The sequence below is a fragment of the Thalassophryne amazonica genome, chromosome 6, assembly GCF_902500255.1.
Source record: "Thalassophryne amazonica chromosome 6, fThaAma1.1, whole genome shotgun sequence".
Taxonomy (NCBI): Eukaryota; Metazoa; Chordata; class Actinopteri; order Batrachoidiformes; family Batrachoididae; genus Thalassophryne; species Thalassophryne amazonica.
The window spans coordinates 111,718,955-111,732,770 of record NC_047108.1 but is presented as its reverse complement, the minus strand read 5'-3'; the positions used below and the strand labels follow the sequence as shown (position 1 = coordinate 111,732,770).

The following is a 13,816-nucleotide window of genomic DNA, read 5'->3' as shown; positions in this document are numbered from 1 at the left end:
CCTTCAATCACCACATCCCATAAAAGCCGGGCAGCAACTCCACCTCCCTGCTGAGAAATCAGATTACCCGACAGGTAAACCTCTCAGCCGTTATTGTGCCATTCGCACATTTCTTATTTCTAAGTTTGGCAGTCGTAACTTTGTATACTCGCAGCTTGGAGCTGGGTGGTGGAAGTTGGAAGGAGTTGGCGTTTCCCACTCCTCACTTATCACTTAAATATACTATTGGTACTGCACGTACTTAGCGTTCCTGTTTCCTGGGAGTGGTGGATTATTCCCTCAGGAAGGGACTGTGACTTTTGCTGACTGTTTGCTGGGTGTGCACACACCCACTTGATCTATTTGTTCTTCCTGCCAGCAGTACCCGATCCGACAGTTGGAGGCAGTGGCCACCTGGGGACTCAGGACTTGGCGGCTTCGGTGTGTTGCAATTCTCCGCTGGCAGTGGAAAAAGTGTGGGGCCCGACTCTTCTCTGGACAGGCGTCTCCTATCCTCAAGCCTGCCCACAAGTCACCTATTGTTTAATTGACTGTTACCTAAAGTCGTATCTGTATTCCGTTGTGCACATTTCACAACATTAAATTGTTATCTTTGGCATTTTCATTGTCCCTTCATTTACGCCCCCTGTTGTGGGTCCGTGTCACTACACTTTCCCAACAAAGATAGCTGGATTAATTCTAGAGAAATCAGTCAAAATATTCAAATAGTCCATATTTTGAAATGTTAATGACAATTTAAAAAAATAAACTGACTGAGTCCAAATATCAGTCTGAATCCATATCAAATTTTAGAGGTGTGTCCTTGGCACATGCTCCACCCATGTTTAATAAAAATGGCTCATTACTTTTTGCATCATAATGCTAACAAATGTTTATCTCACTGGTGGAGGAACAAACGAGGTGTCAACATACAACCCAAACGTCTGGACATCTGGACCCTCATGTACAAAGGCGCTATGCACAAAAACGTAGCGTACATCCATCTCCATGTCAACGTTCAGATGTATCAAAAGTGAAATGAGCATGGAAATGTGCGGTGCGTCACGCACAAATCCTGGCTGGCGTACACACGTTTCTACAGCTATTGTTCCTCTGTCAACATGTAAAGGTGACACAGGGAACTGTTAATAGTGTGAAGACATGAAGTTATCAGAGTGATGTGCACATCAGAGACACACTGATGAACAATTAACACATGCACGTGTTTGCAGTTATGGGTGTTATGGGTGGATATAAAAGCATGCGCAAAGTGATGCGTAAAATGGCACTAACAGTGGCTGTGTTAGCGTTGTTAGAGGACCTTGCAAATGATGCAATCTGACACGAGCGTGTATACAGGGAATGCAAGGATTTACTTGAAAATAGTGATAATTGGCTCATAATCTGATTTCGATTGCCAAAGCCACTGTTACTGAAGTTGCGCACAGAACTGCTGTCAGCCCAGAGCGCAATATGGGGAGGAGCCAGGGGTTCTCTCTGCCCACACAGGTGCTGACCACGCTGGGCTTCCTGGCATCAGAGGCATTCCAGCGTGAGCTGGGTGATCAGTCAGGAGTGTGCCAGTCAACCTTGAGCTGAACCGAGCCAAGCCAGCTGTGTGGAACGCAATCATCCGAATGTAATCCAGGTACATCACATTCCAACAGCATATTTTTCAGCGAGAGTCGGTTTCACTAATGTGATCAGAGCTATTGACTGCACACATAAAGGCGCCATCACATTATGAATTTATTTTTGTTAATAGGAAACATTTTCATTACAGCAATGTTCAAATCACATGTGATGAGCAAATGTGCATCAGGCTGGAGGCTGCACGGTGTGCGATGGGGGGGCTGCTTGGTGGTTAAATAAGTTATCCGTGTAATTGTTCCAAACAAAAACCAGCGTGGACACATTTGGGCATGTGCACATTCAAATGTTTATTATCATTATTATTATTATTAATGTCTTTTCTTTTCACTGATGGTGAAACTAGAGATGAGCCTCTTAAGAAGCCCCCGAGTGCGTTCAGTATTTGTCATGAAAAGTGTGTGTAATGTTAATGTCACACACTGTCAGCCGTTGTGCACCAAATATCTTTATACTTCAGTGTGTGCGTGCAGCTCGGTTCAACATGTACACACACGAACGCACTCATTTCATTTTTGATTTACATTGCGGCGAGCTGCATGACAGAACAGGGACCAAGACACACCTTTCGTTGTTTTTGCACGTTATCTCTAAAGGTTCTTTCATTTTTACACACAACACAGAGATCATGGCGGACGTCAACGAACACACAACACTCCACACTTATGGTGCCGATAGCACGACATAACCAAACTATTTCAATACATTTGCATATTCAGATGGAGGCGTGGCCAGAGTGGGTTTTGGCGTACGCCATGGAAATCAAGTCTTTTGTACACGACGCCCCTGGTCTTGGTCCACTGAACTCAAAAGATTAAACTCCTGCTTGCTATATTAAGGAGCCCTGGAAGTGTCATCACAAAATGTTTTGCATGTGGAGAGAATGTGCGCACGTTTTATTATATTGTGCGCTCATTTTACTATATTGTGCGCACGTTTTATTATATTGTGCGCTCGTTTTATGATATTGTGCACACATTTTATTATATTGTGCGCACGTTTTAAGCATCGTTTGAGTAAAACAAGCGCACGATCTACTTAAACGTGGCCACAATTTGTAAAACGTGCACTCATTTATTCAATATTGTCTTGACACATAAATGTTGGCTATTAGCCAACAAACCAGGAGACAGTGTAATACATCTCTCCATTAGAAATGGATCTGGTCAGAGTGTATCATCATGGTTTGGGCGCACAAGGACATATAGAGAACTCTGGCTGCCCAGCATGGCATCATCTGGAGTTTAAGCACATTAAAAAGGATGCTGAGGGTGAAGCGTCTCCCCATCGTGAGAATGACAATTTAGGTAATATCATTATAAATGAAAGGAAAACGTCTGCACGTTTTATTATAATTCGAAGGCTCAATTAAAGGAAAACGTGCACACGTTTTGTTAATTCGAGAGCTCAATTAAAGGAAAACATGCACACGTTTTATTAATTTGGGGGCTCAATTAAAGGAAAACGTGTGCATGTTTTATTAATTCAAGGGCTCAATTAAAGGAAAACATGCGCACAAATTATTACGGCCATTAAAATGTGCACACAAATTATCACGGCCAGGAAAACGTACACACGTTTTATTCATTTGAGAGCATGTTTTATTAATTTGTGGGCTCAATTAAAGGAAAACGTGCGCACAAATTATCATGGCCAGAAACAAAATATCACTTTAAGTGACCTCTCCCGGGTTCCGTACTATATGATGAGACAATGTTTTTTAAAAGCAGTTATCTGTGCAAGACTTCATATCATGATATCATGAGTAACTCAAAAGAGAAAGGAGGAATGAAATGTTACGACAGAGTTGGATCTAATCACGGGCGCTGCCGTCACCTTAACTTGAACTACAAGGTGCCAAAGTGTCAGCGTGTCAGTCAGTAACCTCACCGAAGAGTAAAACGTGTCCAATACATATTCTTTGTTGTGTGGACCGCCCGAAGAGGAGGTACTGCTGGCCTACGCCAGAGGGCGCCCTGCCTGTTGTCGGGTTTCAGGCACTAGAGGGCGCAGTGGCCACCCAGGAGCCAGGACTGACAGCTGTCAGTAATCATCATCAGCTTCACTATAAAAGCCTGGAGGAGACACCACATCTCTGCCGAGATATCAGCTTACCTCATAGGTAAACTGCTCAGCCGTTTTCGTGTCTTTCACATACAGTTTTGCTTCTGTATTGTTTGCAGTCGTTTCTGTGAGTGCTTGCAGCTGGATGCTGGGTTTGTGGTTCGTGGAGGGCTGACGTCTTCGCTCCCAACGCTAAACTTCGATAAGTACTCACTAATACTGCACGTGCCGGGTTTCTGGATTGGAGGTGGAGGTTTTCCCTCCGTTGGAAACTAAAGACTGTTTTTTGCTGACTGTTTGCTGGGTGTGTGCTCACACCCACCCTTAACCTGTTTTTGTTCCTGCCAGCAGTACTGGATCTGACAGCTGGAAGCAGAGGCCACCTGGGGACTCGGGACTTGGCGGCTTCGGTATACTGCAGGTCTTCGTTGGCGGCGGAACCTTGTGGGCCCCAGCTCTTCTCTGGATAGGCGTCTCCTACCCTCGGGCCTGCCCACACGTCACTTATTGTATCTTGTGATTGATTGTCTAAAAGCAGTATTCGACCTGTTGTGCACATTTGCCACAATAAATTGTATTTATTGGATTATCTATTGACCGTTCATTTGCGCCCCCTGTTGTGGGTCCGTGCATTACACTTTCCCCAACATTCTTACCTTGATACTTCCCTCCTCATTTTCACCCTTCTCTCCATCCTTCTCCTCAAACAGGAAGTTATCTGTTAGAAAAAAGCAGACTTTGAGTTAAAGTCTCATTAAAATAAAGACAGTGATTAGACGTGCTGCGCCCCCTATCAAACATTTGATTGTCTGCTGTTGTGTCTCTGTATTTGTGCAGTGTTTTTGTGTTACCCGGGTCTTGCAGCTTGGCCAGCTCCTCGCTCAGGGAGTCGTGGGTCTCCTCGAGCTGCCTCTTCTTCTGCTCCACACTCTGCATGTACTCTGTCAGAGAGCGGATCTTCGCCTCGTGCTGGACAAACATGAATTTTATGTGAGAATTTGACTTTTTTCTGTTTGTCCTGTGAGTTTTAGACCTTCTGGCCTCTCGTACCTGTAATCAGTCATCTACTCCTGTGCAGTTTAAAAGAGCAGCTCTTTCATCCACTCCTTGTTAGTTCACTCACACACCTCCTGTTTCACTGTTTGGACAGATCCCAAGCTTTTGGATTCTGATTCTTCTCATTTGGTAAATAAAATCACCTTTTTCAAGCAGTCAGTGTGCGGTTGCATTTTTGGGTCCTACTTATTAATCTGCATAACTATTACAACAGCAAAGAAAATAATAATTCACTCAAACCTCTAATTGCTTAATCACTGTACATTTCCACAAACTCCTGGCTTCCATGCAGTGTCATCAATTTCTGACAGGATTTTGCACTTTCAGTTTTTGCCGGATGATGGTCTGACTACCAACGCATTTTGTTGTAAGTGCAGGAATCTGCTCTTTTCTTCTGCCTCATCTGATGTCTACAGGAATCTGAAGGAGTGTATGAGCTCTTCATGCTTTCATTCCTCTCATCCTTGTTCTTTGCCTTTCTCTCTCACCTGAGAGATGAGGAGCTGGCAAGAAGACAGCTCCCTGCCGGTCTCCTCCATCTTGCGGTGGCACTCCAGCTGCATGTTCTCCAGCTGACGGCATCTCTTCACCATGCTCTTCACCTCCGACTTGATCTTGCTGATGTAGAGGCGAGCCACAGTGAACTCCTCCTCAATGGCTCCACTGATCTCCACCGGCTGATGATGGGAGAACAACAGATGTCATTTAATTTGTTAGTGACATCACACAATGACCCTGTCTCTCTGGAGCATCTTTGGGCTCTGCTGCAAAGACTTTGTGTCACATGAGTACGTAAAGAGACACAGATGAGACACCAGCATTCCAAGGGAGGGTCACCTGTGACACTTTGATCATTTGGTAGATTATTCGGACTATGTCCCAGGATGCAGGTACCTAAGTGTTGAAGACCAAGGACATGGCCACGGCCCACCTGGCACTGCTCCTATGGGGAGATAAGGATGGTCTTTGGTCTGCCTGGGTGGTTGTCATTAAGGATCCAGGGCAGGTCTGTGAAATGCTGAATGTAGCTCTGAGCAGCACCAGTACCTTCTCCCTGTCCTGGACTGACTGTATTTAATGAGCACAGCACAAAGCAGTGCCCCGCCCCATATGTTAGGGTGGTGTAGGGTTTCATAGTCGAGGTGATAATGAAGTCTGGAAATGATTTCTCCAGCCAAGGACGCCTTCTTTAAAGATGGTCTGTGGTCTGTTTGTACAGCGAAACACTGCTGCTTTACACCTGCTACGTATTTGGTGTATTGAGCCCGTTTTCAGGAGTAACCTCCCTCTGGACTCCCACAACACAGCACCAGTTCTTTACTGAGTGCAAGTGTGACGGAGGAAAGCAGGAGGTGCTGTGCATGTGATAGTCAATAGACCTCTCTCCCCCGACAGCTAACGGACGCTCTGGACGCTCTGGTCTGAACGTCCGCCTCCCACGCAGGAGATTGTGAGTTCGCATCCCAAGGGGAGCAGACGAGAGTACAAGCCGCTACCCATGAATACATAAATGAAGATGGCATCCGTAGTGGCCATACTCGATAACAGACAAAGGCTATTTTCAAAAGTAACCTTCCTCTGGACTCCCACAGTTCACCACCAACAAATGGTTTCAATTAAACTTTAGTTACTGTGTGGAAACAAGATGTTTCCAGACGGACGGATGGACGAGTGCCCAGATGGGGTGAAAATGTAATTCAACCCAACTTTGTTGAGTGGAGGCACAATAAAAATCACTGCAGCCGGGACTCAGCAGGTCAGGATCCTCCTGTCCTGACCTTCTGCTCAGGCTGCTCCAAACACCATCTCTTCTTTACGCGTGTTGGGACCAGACAGCTGCAGCTCCAGGTTACTGTTTTTGGACGCCATCATTCTCCTGGGAAGAGGTGAAGATCTATTTGCTTCACCTTCTGCTACGACTTACCAGCTTCAGCTCCCCGTTACCCACGATGCTACTGAATTCACTCAGGTCTCTCATCAACCCGTTGAGGACATCTGCGATGCGCTTCCTCTGCTGACTGCTCACCTCCTGCATACGTGACAGCTCTGCCTCCAGCTCCATCAGACTGGCCTGTGACACAAAAACACATCAGCCTTAAGGATTCGAAGTAGAATTTATCAACCCCTTTGTCTGTGGAGCTCCTACCATTTTTTGGGCCAGCTGGTCGGCCAGCAGTTGGTTCTGCAGACCTTTCTCCTCCACCTCCTGGCTCTTCTGGTCATAGTTGATGGCCAGCTCCTCCAAGGCCTGCAGCACCTCCTTCACCTCAGCTTTAGCACTGTCACTCTCCACCTGCAGCCTCCCCAGTTCAGCCTGGACCTTGTCCCTGTCACCCTGGGACAGAGCCAGACACTGGAGCGGAAGAGCACCAGGGAACGGTCGACAGGAATGTCAGCATTTACGTCTGGCAGCTTGGTTTGAAAATTAAAGAGTGTTTCTGTGCATAAACCTACCCGATCCTGATCAATCACCTGCCGTTTCAGTTGCTCCACCATCTGGCACTGCAGGTTAATTTCATCATCCTGCATAAAAATTAATACCAGCTTCAAGACCAGGTACACCAGAGGTGACAAACTCTACACTGAGAGCCATACAGAGACTTTAAATGGAACTAGGATGCCGGTGTTCTGTCGAGATGAGGAGCGTCGTCGAGATGAGGTGCGTGGCACCTCCGCTCAACAGATAAGTCTGTTGAGATGAGGTTCCTCACGTAACTGCATATGTGTGCACTGAAAAAATTACTTGACGAAGTTCGCTTATTTTGATGGGCAAGTAAATGTATAAATTGTTCATCCAAACGTAGTCATGTATAAAATCTGCTCACTCTAAAACGATAATTATTTTTAACTTGGAGTTAGCTTATTTCGACAGGCAAAATATACATATACATACATTTATGCTCCTAACGTAAAATACAGAAAATGTTTTACTTACTAGGCTATAAATACACTGAATACAATTAATAAAAAAAAAAACTTTGACGGAAAAAAAAAACAAAACAAACTGTGCATGCGCAGTTGCACGTCGAGCGAGTTACATCATCTCCCCATGTGCAGTTGCGCGAGGCACCTCATCTCGACGTTCACCTCATCTCGAAGGGACCGGCATTCATTGATGTAGTTCATTAACTACATCACTGGAGGCACACGTGTGACGATATGAGTCTTAAACTGGGTGTGGCTAACCTTGTGGCCTCTCGCACCTGTAATCATTCACCTTCGCTAGTGCAGTTTAAAATGCCGGCTCATTCAGCCGCTCCTTCCTAGTTCATTCATGCACCACCTGTGCTCAGTCTACCCACCTGTTCCAGCCATGCCTGTGGTATACTTTGGACTTTTTGGACGAATCCCAAGTTTTTGGACTCCTGCTTTAGAACTATATTTTTATGTATTTTAGCAAAATATGTTAAGATTGCATAACCTGAATTTGATCAAACTTGGCGGGTGCACTGAGCCGGACGGGAAGACGTGATTGGATTTTAGTTAGAACGGGCCACAATTAAGGTCAGAGGTCAATGTGAAACGTCAGCTCTCATGCTTATATTCATATGTAGGAACATGGGTGTCTAGGGGAGGTGATGGTCCAGTGGTTAAGTGTTGGGCTTGAGACCAAAGGACCTTTGGTTCAAATCCCAGCCTGACCAGAAAATCACTAAGGGCTCTTGAGCAAGGTCCTTAATCTCCTAGTTGCTCCCGGTGTGTAGTGGGCACCTTGTATGGCAGCACCCTGACATCAGGGTGAATGTGAGGCATTATTGTACAGTGCTTGGAGCATCTGATGCAGATGGAAAAGCGCTATATAAATGCAGTCCATTTACCATTCCATTTATGGGGAATTTTATGGGAATGATTCTTAGTGAGGGCAGCACGGCGACTTAGCAATTAGCACTGTTGCCTCACAGTGAGAAGGTCATGGGTTCAATTCCCACCTGTGGCCTTTCTGTGTAGAGTTTGCGTGTTCATGTGGGTTTTCTCTGGGTGCTCCGGCTTCCTCCCACATCCAAAGAAAGGTTAGGTGGCTTGCTGTCTCACGCACTGTGACTGCTGGGATAGGCTCCGCCCCTGCGACCCTTAATTGGAGTAAGCGGTTGAAGATGAGTGAGTGAGTGACTCTTAGTGAATTTATCTGTAACATTTCCTCTGCAGCCTGATAATTTGAAATGTGTTATCAGACTTTTTCATGATCTGCTGATATTAGAAATATTTTTAGACACAAAATTAAAATCTGTCATTGAGACATAAAATGCCATCCGGGTACAGCCCGGTAACAGTCCTGTAGATCAGAGGTCACCGGTCCTGCAGCTGGACATCACCTGCTCTGCACGTCCTCCATGTGTAGCTGCTGCAGCGACAGCTGATTGGTCAGGTCTGGTATTTCCTAGCCTGTGATTGGCTGAGAACACCTGACTTCGTTCGTTAGCCATCGGTGGAGCAGAAACAGAGAGAGAGTCAGACTTACTGCAGGACCCGTGATCTCCAGCAGCAGGGCTGGTGACTTGGCTCCAGGCGTTCAGGACGTCCCATCCTGGTACTGGATCTGAATTTAAGATGAGTATGTGGACTTTCAGAGTGTCGTCCACAGCAGGTTTTACTTCCTGTTACCTTGTAGCTTTGGGAGAAGAAGGACTAAGTGCTACAGACGGCGTGGAGCATCTTCTTCATAATCTGCTTCCAGACTGACCCACAGAACAAGATGTTCCCAATATCAGGTATCAGGGCGGAGACAGGCTCAGGTGATTTGGGGGCAAAAAAGCCCACAGGCTTTTTCCCACGTTATAAAGCAACCTGAGAAACACAGACTCTCTTTCTAATATGTAATTAGATCATTTTAAAATCTGGACTGAGAGTTTCTGCAGGCAGCCTCTGATTATACGAGAACATCCTCATCTTTTTTTATACCTTTGGAACAACCTCATGCCACCCCTCAACGTGCCGATATTGAAGGACAAACACGTGTCCTCTGAATGTCTGGCTATATTGATCTTTTTAGTCACATGACAACCTTTGTGTGCAGGTGTTCGGACCTTCTCATCCAGCTGCTTGTACAGCTTGCGGATCTCCTCCTCATACTTCTGCCGCTCCTCCTCAGAAATACGGACCACAATGGAGGAGGTGTCGTTGTCCAATATGGGGCGCTCTTCCACAAACTCCACACGGTTCATCACGTCAGAGGTGGTCTGCTCCATCTCAGGCACATCCTCACCTGAAGGAAACATTTTATGAGAATAACGTTAATATCACAAGAAAACAGGAGTTTGGCAGATCTGAAGTCCGTCCCAAGACGAAAGAAGGCGTGTCTGCACCGTTTCTCCAGCGGCTGAGTTCAGCCTCCAGCTTTTGGATGGTGTCCTTCAGAGTCTTGTTCTTCTCCTTCTCCTTCTCATACTTCCTCTTCCACTGCTCTGCCGTCAGCTCCAGGTTGATGGAGGCAGTGTTCCTGATGGTCTTTGCACTGTAAGGAAGAGGAAGATAAGTCAGGGTTCCTAAATCTGTTTCTTTGAACATTATCATTTGTCTTCAGAGTTGCAGTCAGGACATCCACAGAGGTGTCTACCGCTGTCCAAACATCAGCGTGGACTTGGTCTCGGTGTCGTTGTAGCTGGAAGGAGAGCAGCAGATGAACATGGTGGTGCGGCAGTTGCCCCCTAGAGAATCCTGCAGGATGCGGGTCATCTTACTGTCTCGGTACGGCACGTGAGTCTTCTGCGGGACAGAGCGGGACAGGAGGAAAACTAGATGTAAAAACAATAACTCACGTATATCTGTTTGGCTTCTCTGTTTGAACTTCTGAAATATTTAATAGATGTAAAATTATGCAGCTTAATGTTCATGAAGTTGCTGTTTGGAGTGGACACCAGCGTGCGGTTGGACACATCCTAAACGCACCGTATCCCTGCATTTCTGAAGCAGCTAGATTTCTTGATTTAATTAAGATGGCACATTTTCATTAGTGTGACGTTGCCGTGTTCAGGCTGATCCCGTTTGCAGAAATTTTGATTCATGCCTTTGTGTCTTCAAGAACTGATGACTGTAATGTTTTATTTTCTGGATTGTCAAATGCTGCTGCGGGGGTTTTGAGGTTCCGTCACCTTGCACTCGTCCCAGCTTCCCTTCACTGGCTCCCTGTGACTCTAAGAGCAGATTTCAAGATTTTGCTGCTGACTTAAAAGCCTCTAAATAGACAAGGACCAACTATCTCGCTGAACCTGTTAAACCTTATGTTCCTCCTCATGTTTCAAGGGTTAAGAAGTCGGCAGGTTTCAGATTCTTTTCCTGCCATGCCCCTACTTTATGCAACAGTCTGTCTGTTGGGATTCGAAAGGCAACTTCCACTGACTATTTTAAGATATTTTAAAACCTATTTATTTTCTATTGCCATGATTATCTTTTACAGTTTTTTTCTCCTTTTAATTATTTTGCTGGTGACGTGGAGATCTTACATGTTGTTCTGGAGTTTGTTCAGCAACTTTCATTTTCTTCTTCATTTAAAGTGCTTTAAAAAAATGTATTATTATAATCAGGTTTAAAATGACATTAAGATTTAAAATCTCATCTGGGAGTGAAACTAAAATATGTTTCAAACCCTGAAAGATATGAGCTTGAACCAGAATTTAGCTTCTTCTGCTTTCAGATGAAGAATTAACAGCGTTCTGCAGCAGCTGTGAGTCTGTGGACAAAGAGGAACGTGGACCTCCATGTCTCACCGTGCCCTCTGCCAGGGCGGAGATGACGTTGCCCAGAGCAGAGAGAGACTTGTTGATGTTCTTAGCCTCATCCAGGACGGATCCTGCAGCCCCGGTCTTACTGACCTGGAAAGAAAGGACACAGACACAGAGTGAAGGTAAACCTGAAAAAAGGTTCCTGGTTGTTATTTTTGAGAACAGCGCCTCCTACCTTCTCACTACCAGCCAGATCCACCAGGTAGAGCTTTCCACAGAGCTTCTGCTCCGTCTCCACATGCTCCTGCTTGATGTTGATCAGGAAGATGCTGTGACTGCGAGAACTGTGTTCGTTCATGTCTGTAGGATGAGACAAACCGCAGCATTCAGACCACAGAAAGACAAACTGAGAAGGCGACACTTCACCTCATCTGGAATTTCACTTAAAACTCTGTTTATTGTTTTTAAATAGAAGAGCAAAGACTTTTTTTTTTCAAAGAACAAAAAGTTAATTATTAACTTTTCATTCTGTAAAGCAGATAATCCAAACAGACATCAGGGATGGAACCAAGTAGAAATATATACACACACATACACATACACATACACACACACACACATACATATATATATATATATATATATATATATATATATATATATATATATATATATATATACACACGTTAATTTTGATCATCTAATATTTGCCACAATTTCTTCATCATTATCTTCCACTGAAAAAAAAAGCTGAACATTTCTCAATTTGTTCAACAATATTAAATTCATGTTTACACGCTACAAAAGGAGGATAAACTTCTTTGATCTGCAGCATACATACGGTGCACTGAGTCCAGACTGGGTCTGCACTGAGTCTGCACTGAGTCTGCACTGGGTCAGCACTGAGTCTGCACTGAGTCTGCACTGGGTCAGCACTGAGTCTAGACTGAGTCTGCAGCAGGTCTGCAGCAAGTCTGCAGCGTCAACATTGTTGTCACATTAATATTGGCACTGAATCAGTGTGTGCATGAAGGTGTCGTTAGCAGAAGAACTAGTTCTTAGCAGAAGAACTAGTTCCTGTGTAGGCCTTCTGTAGGTCCTGTGTAGGTCCTGGGGCCTGTTGGTGCTTATCTCTAGACTCTGTAGCATCAACCGCCTATGAGTCTATGACTCCCTCTGGACGGGACACCGGTTCCTGCCCCAGCCGAGGTCAGTACCAATTTACAGCTGGGTGGACTGAGACGGTGTAGCATGAGCAGGATTTGAACGCAGGTCTAGTTGTTGTCAGGCAGGCTCCTGACCCGCTGAAATACCTGCTCCACTAACATCAGCCGTTTTCTCTCTTTATGATGTTTTTTAAATTTTAAGATGCACGTTTTTGGGCAGCGTGATGTTTTCGGTATCTGTGGAAATGAAGCCGTGCTGTAAAATGAAACTAGATTAAAGCAACATGGAAACATTTACACATGAAAGAGAATCAAAAATCAGATGAAAAGTCCCAGTTATTAAACATAACCTGAACATACTTATTCATTTATAACCATAGATTAATCTGTGCCTTTACAATCCTCTTAGAGTGAGGGGTTTGTAAATTATTATGATTATTATTTCCTGCTGGCACAGGATGCTTGCAGCAGAATAAAGTCATTTCAGCAGATCCTGGTGCAGACAATAATTGGATCAGCTTGGGTTCAGGTTTCTCTGCAGATGATATCTGAGGTCAGCAGCTCCACAGAGTCTGCACTGAGTCTGCAGTGAGTCTGCATTGAGCCTGGACTGAGTCTGCAGTGGGTCTGCATCGAATCTGGGCTGAGTCTGCAGTAGGTCTGCATTGAATCTGGGCCGAGTTTACACTGGAACTGCAGTGAGTCTGCATTGAGTCTGCACTGAGCCTGGACTGAGTCTGCAGTGGGCCTGCATTGAATCTGGACTGAGTCTGCACTGGAACTGCAGTGGGTCTGCATTGAATCTGGGCTGAGTCTGCACTGGAACTGCAGTGAGTCTGCATTGAGTCTGCACTGAGCCTGGACTGAGTCTGCACTGGGTCTGCAGTGGGCCTGCATTGAATCTGGACTGAGTCTGCACTGGGTCTGCAGTGGGTCTGCATCAAATCTGGGCTGAGTCTGCACTGGAACTGCAGTGAGTCTGCACTGAGCCTGGACTGAGTCTGCACTGGGTCTGCAGTGGGCCTGCATTGAATCTGGATTGACTCTGCACTGGGTCTGCACTGGGTCTGCATTGAGTCTGCATTGAGCCTGGACTGAGTCTGCACTGGGTCTGCAGTGGGTCTGCATCGAATCTGGGCTGAGTCTGCACTGGGTCTGCATCGAATCTGGGCTGAGTCTGCACTGGGTCTGCAGTGGGTCTGCAGCAAATCTGGGCTGTCTGCACTGAGTCTGCAGTGAGTC

General features: G+C 45.5%; 1 protein-coding gene across 2 annotated transcripts in view; it reads right to left on the bottom strand.

Moving 5' to 3' along the window:
• LOC117512920 (kinesin heavy chain-like) overlaps positions 1-13,816 on the bottom strand; it is a 74,043-nt gene that overhangs the window by 21,544 nt on the left and 38,683 nt on the right. For both annotated transcript variants that reach the window (XM_034173146.1, XM_034173147.1), the window contains exons 8-18: positions 11,644-11,768; positions 11,454-11,558; positions 10,304-10,452; positions 10,053-10,201; positions 9,774-9,952; positions 7,204-7,272; positions 6,896-7,102; positions 6,674-6,820; positions 5,238-5,426; positions 4,545-4,662; positions 4,350-4,411 (exon numbers count right to left, since the gene is read on the bottom strand). In XM_034173146.1, coding sequence (XP_034029037.1) covers positions 4,350-4,411; positions 4,545-4,662; positions 5,238-5,426; positions 6,674-6,820; positions 6,896-7,102; positions 7,204-7,272; positions 9,774-9,952; positions 10,053-10,201; positions 10,304-10,452; positions 11,454-11,558; positions 11,644-11,768 — 1,499 coding nt within the window. The remainder of the gene's footprint in view (positions 1-4,349; positions 4,412-4,544; positions 4,663-5,237; positions 5,427-6,673; positions 6,821-6,895; positions 7,103-7,203; positions 7,273-9,773; positions 9,953-10,052; positions 10,202-10,303; positions 10,453-11,453; positions 11,559-11,643; positions 11,769-13,816) is intronic.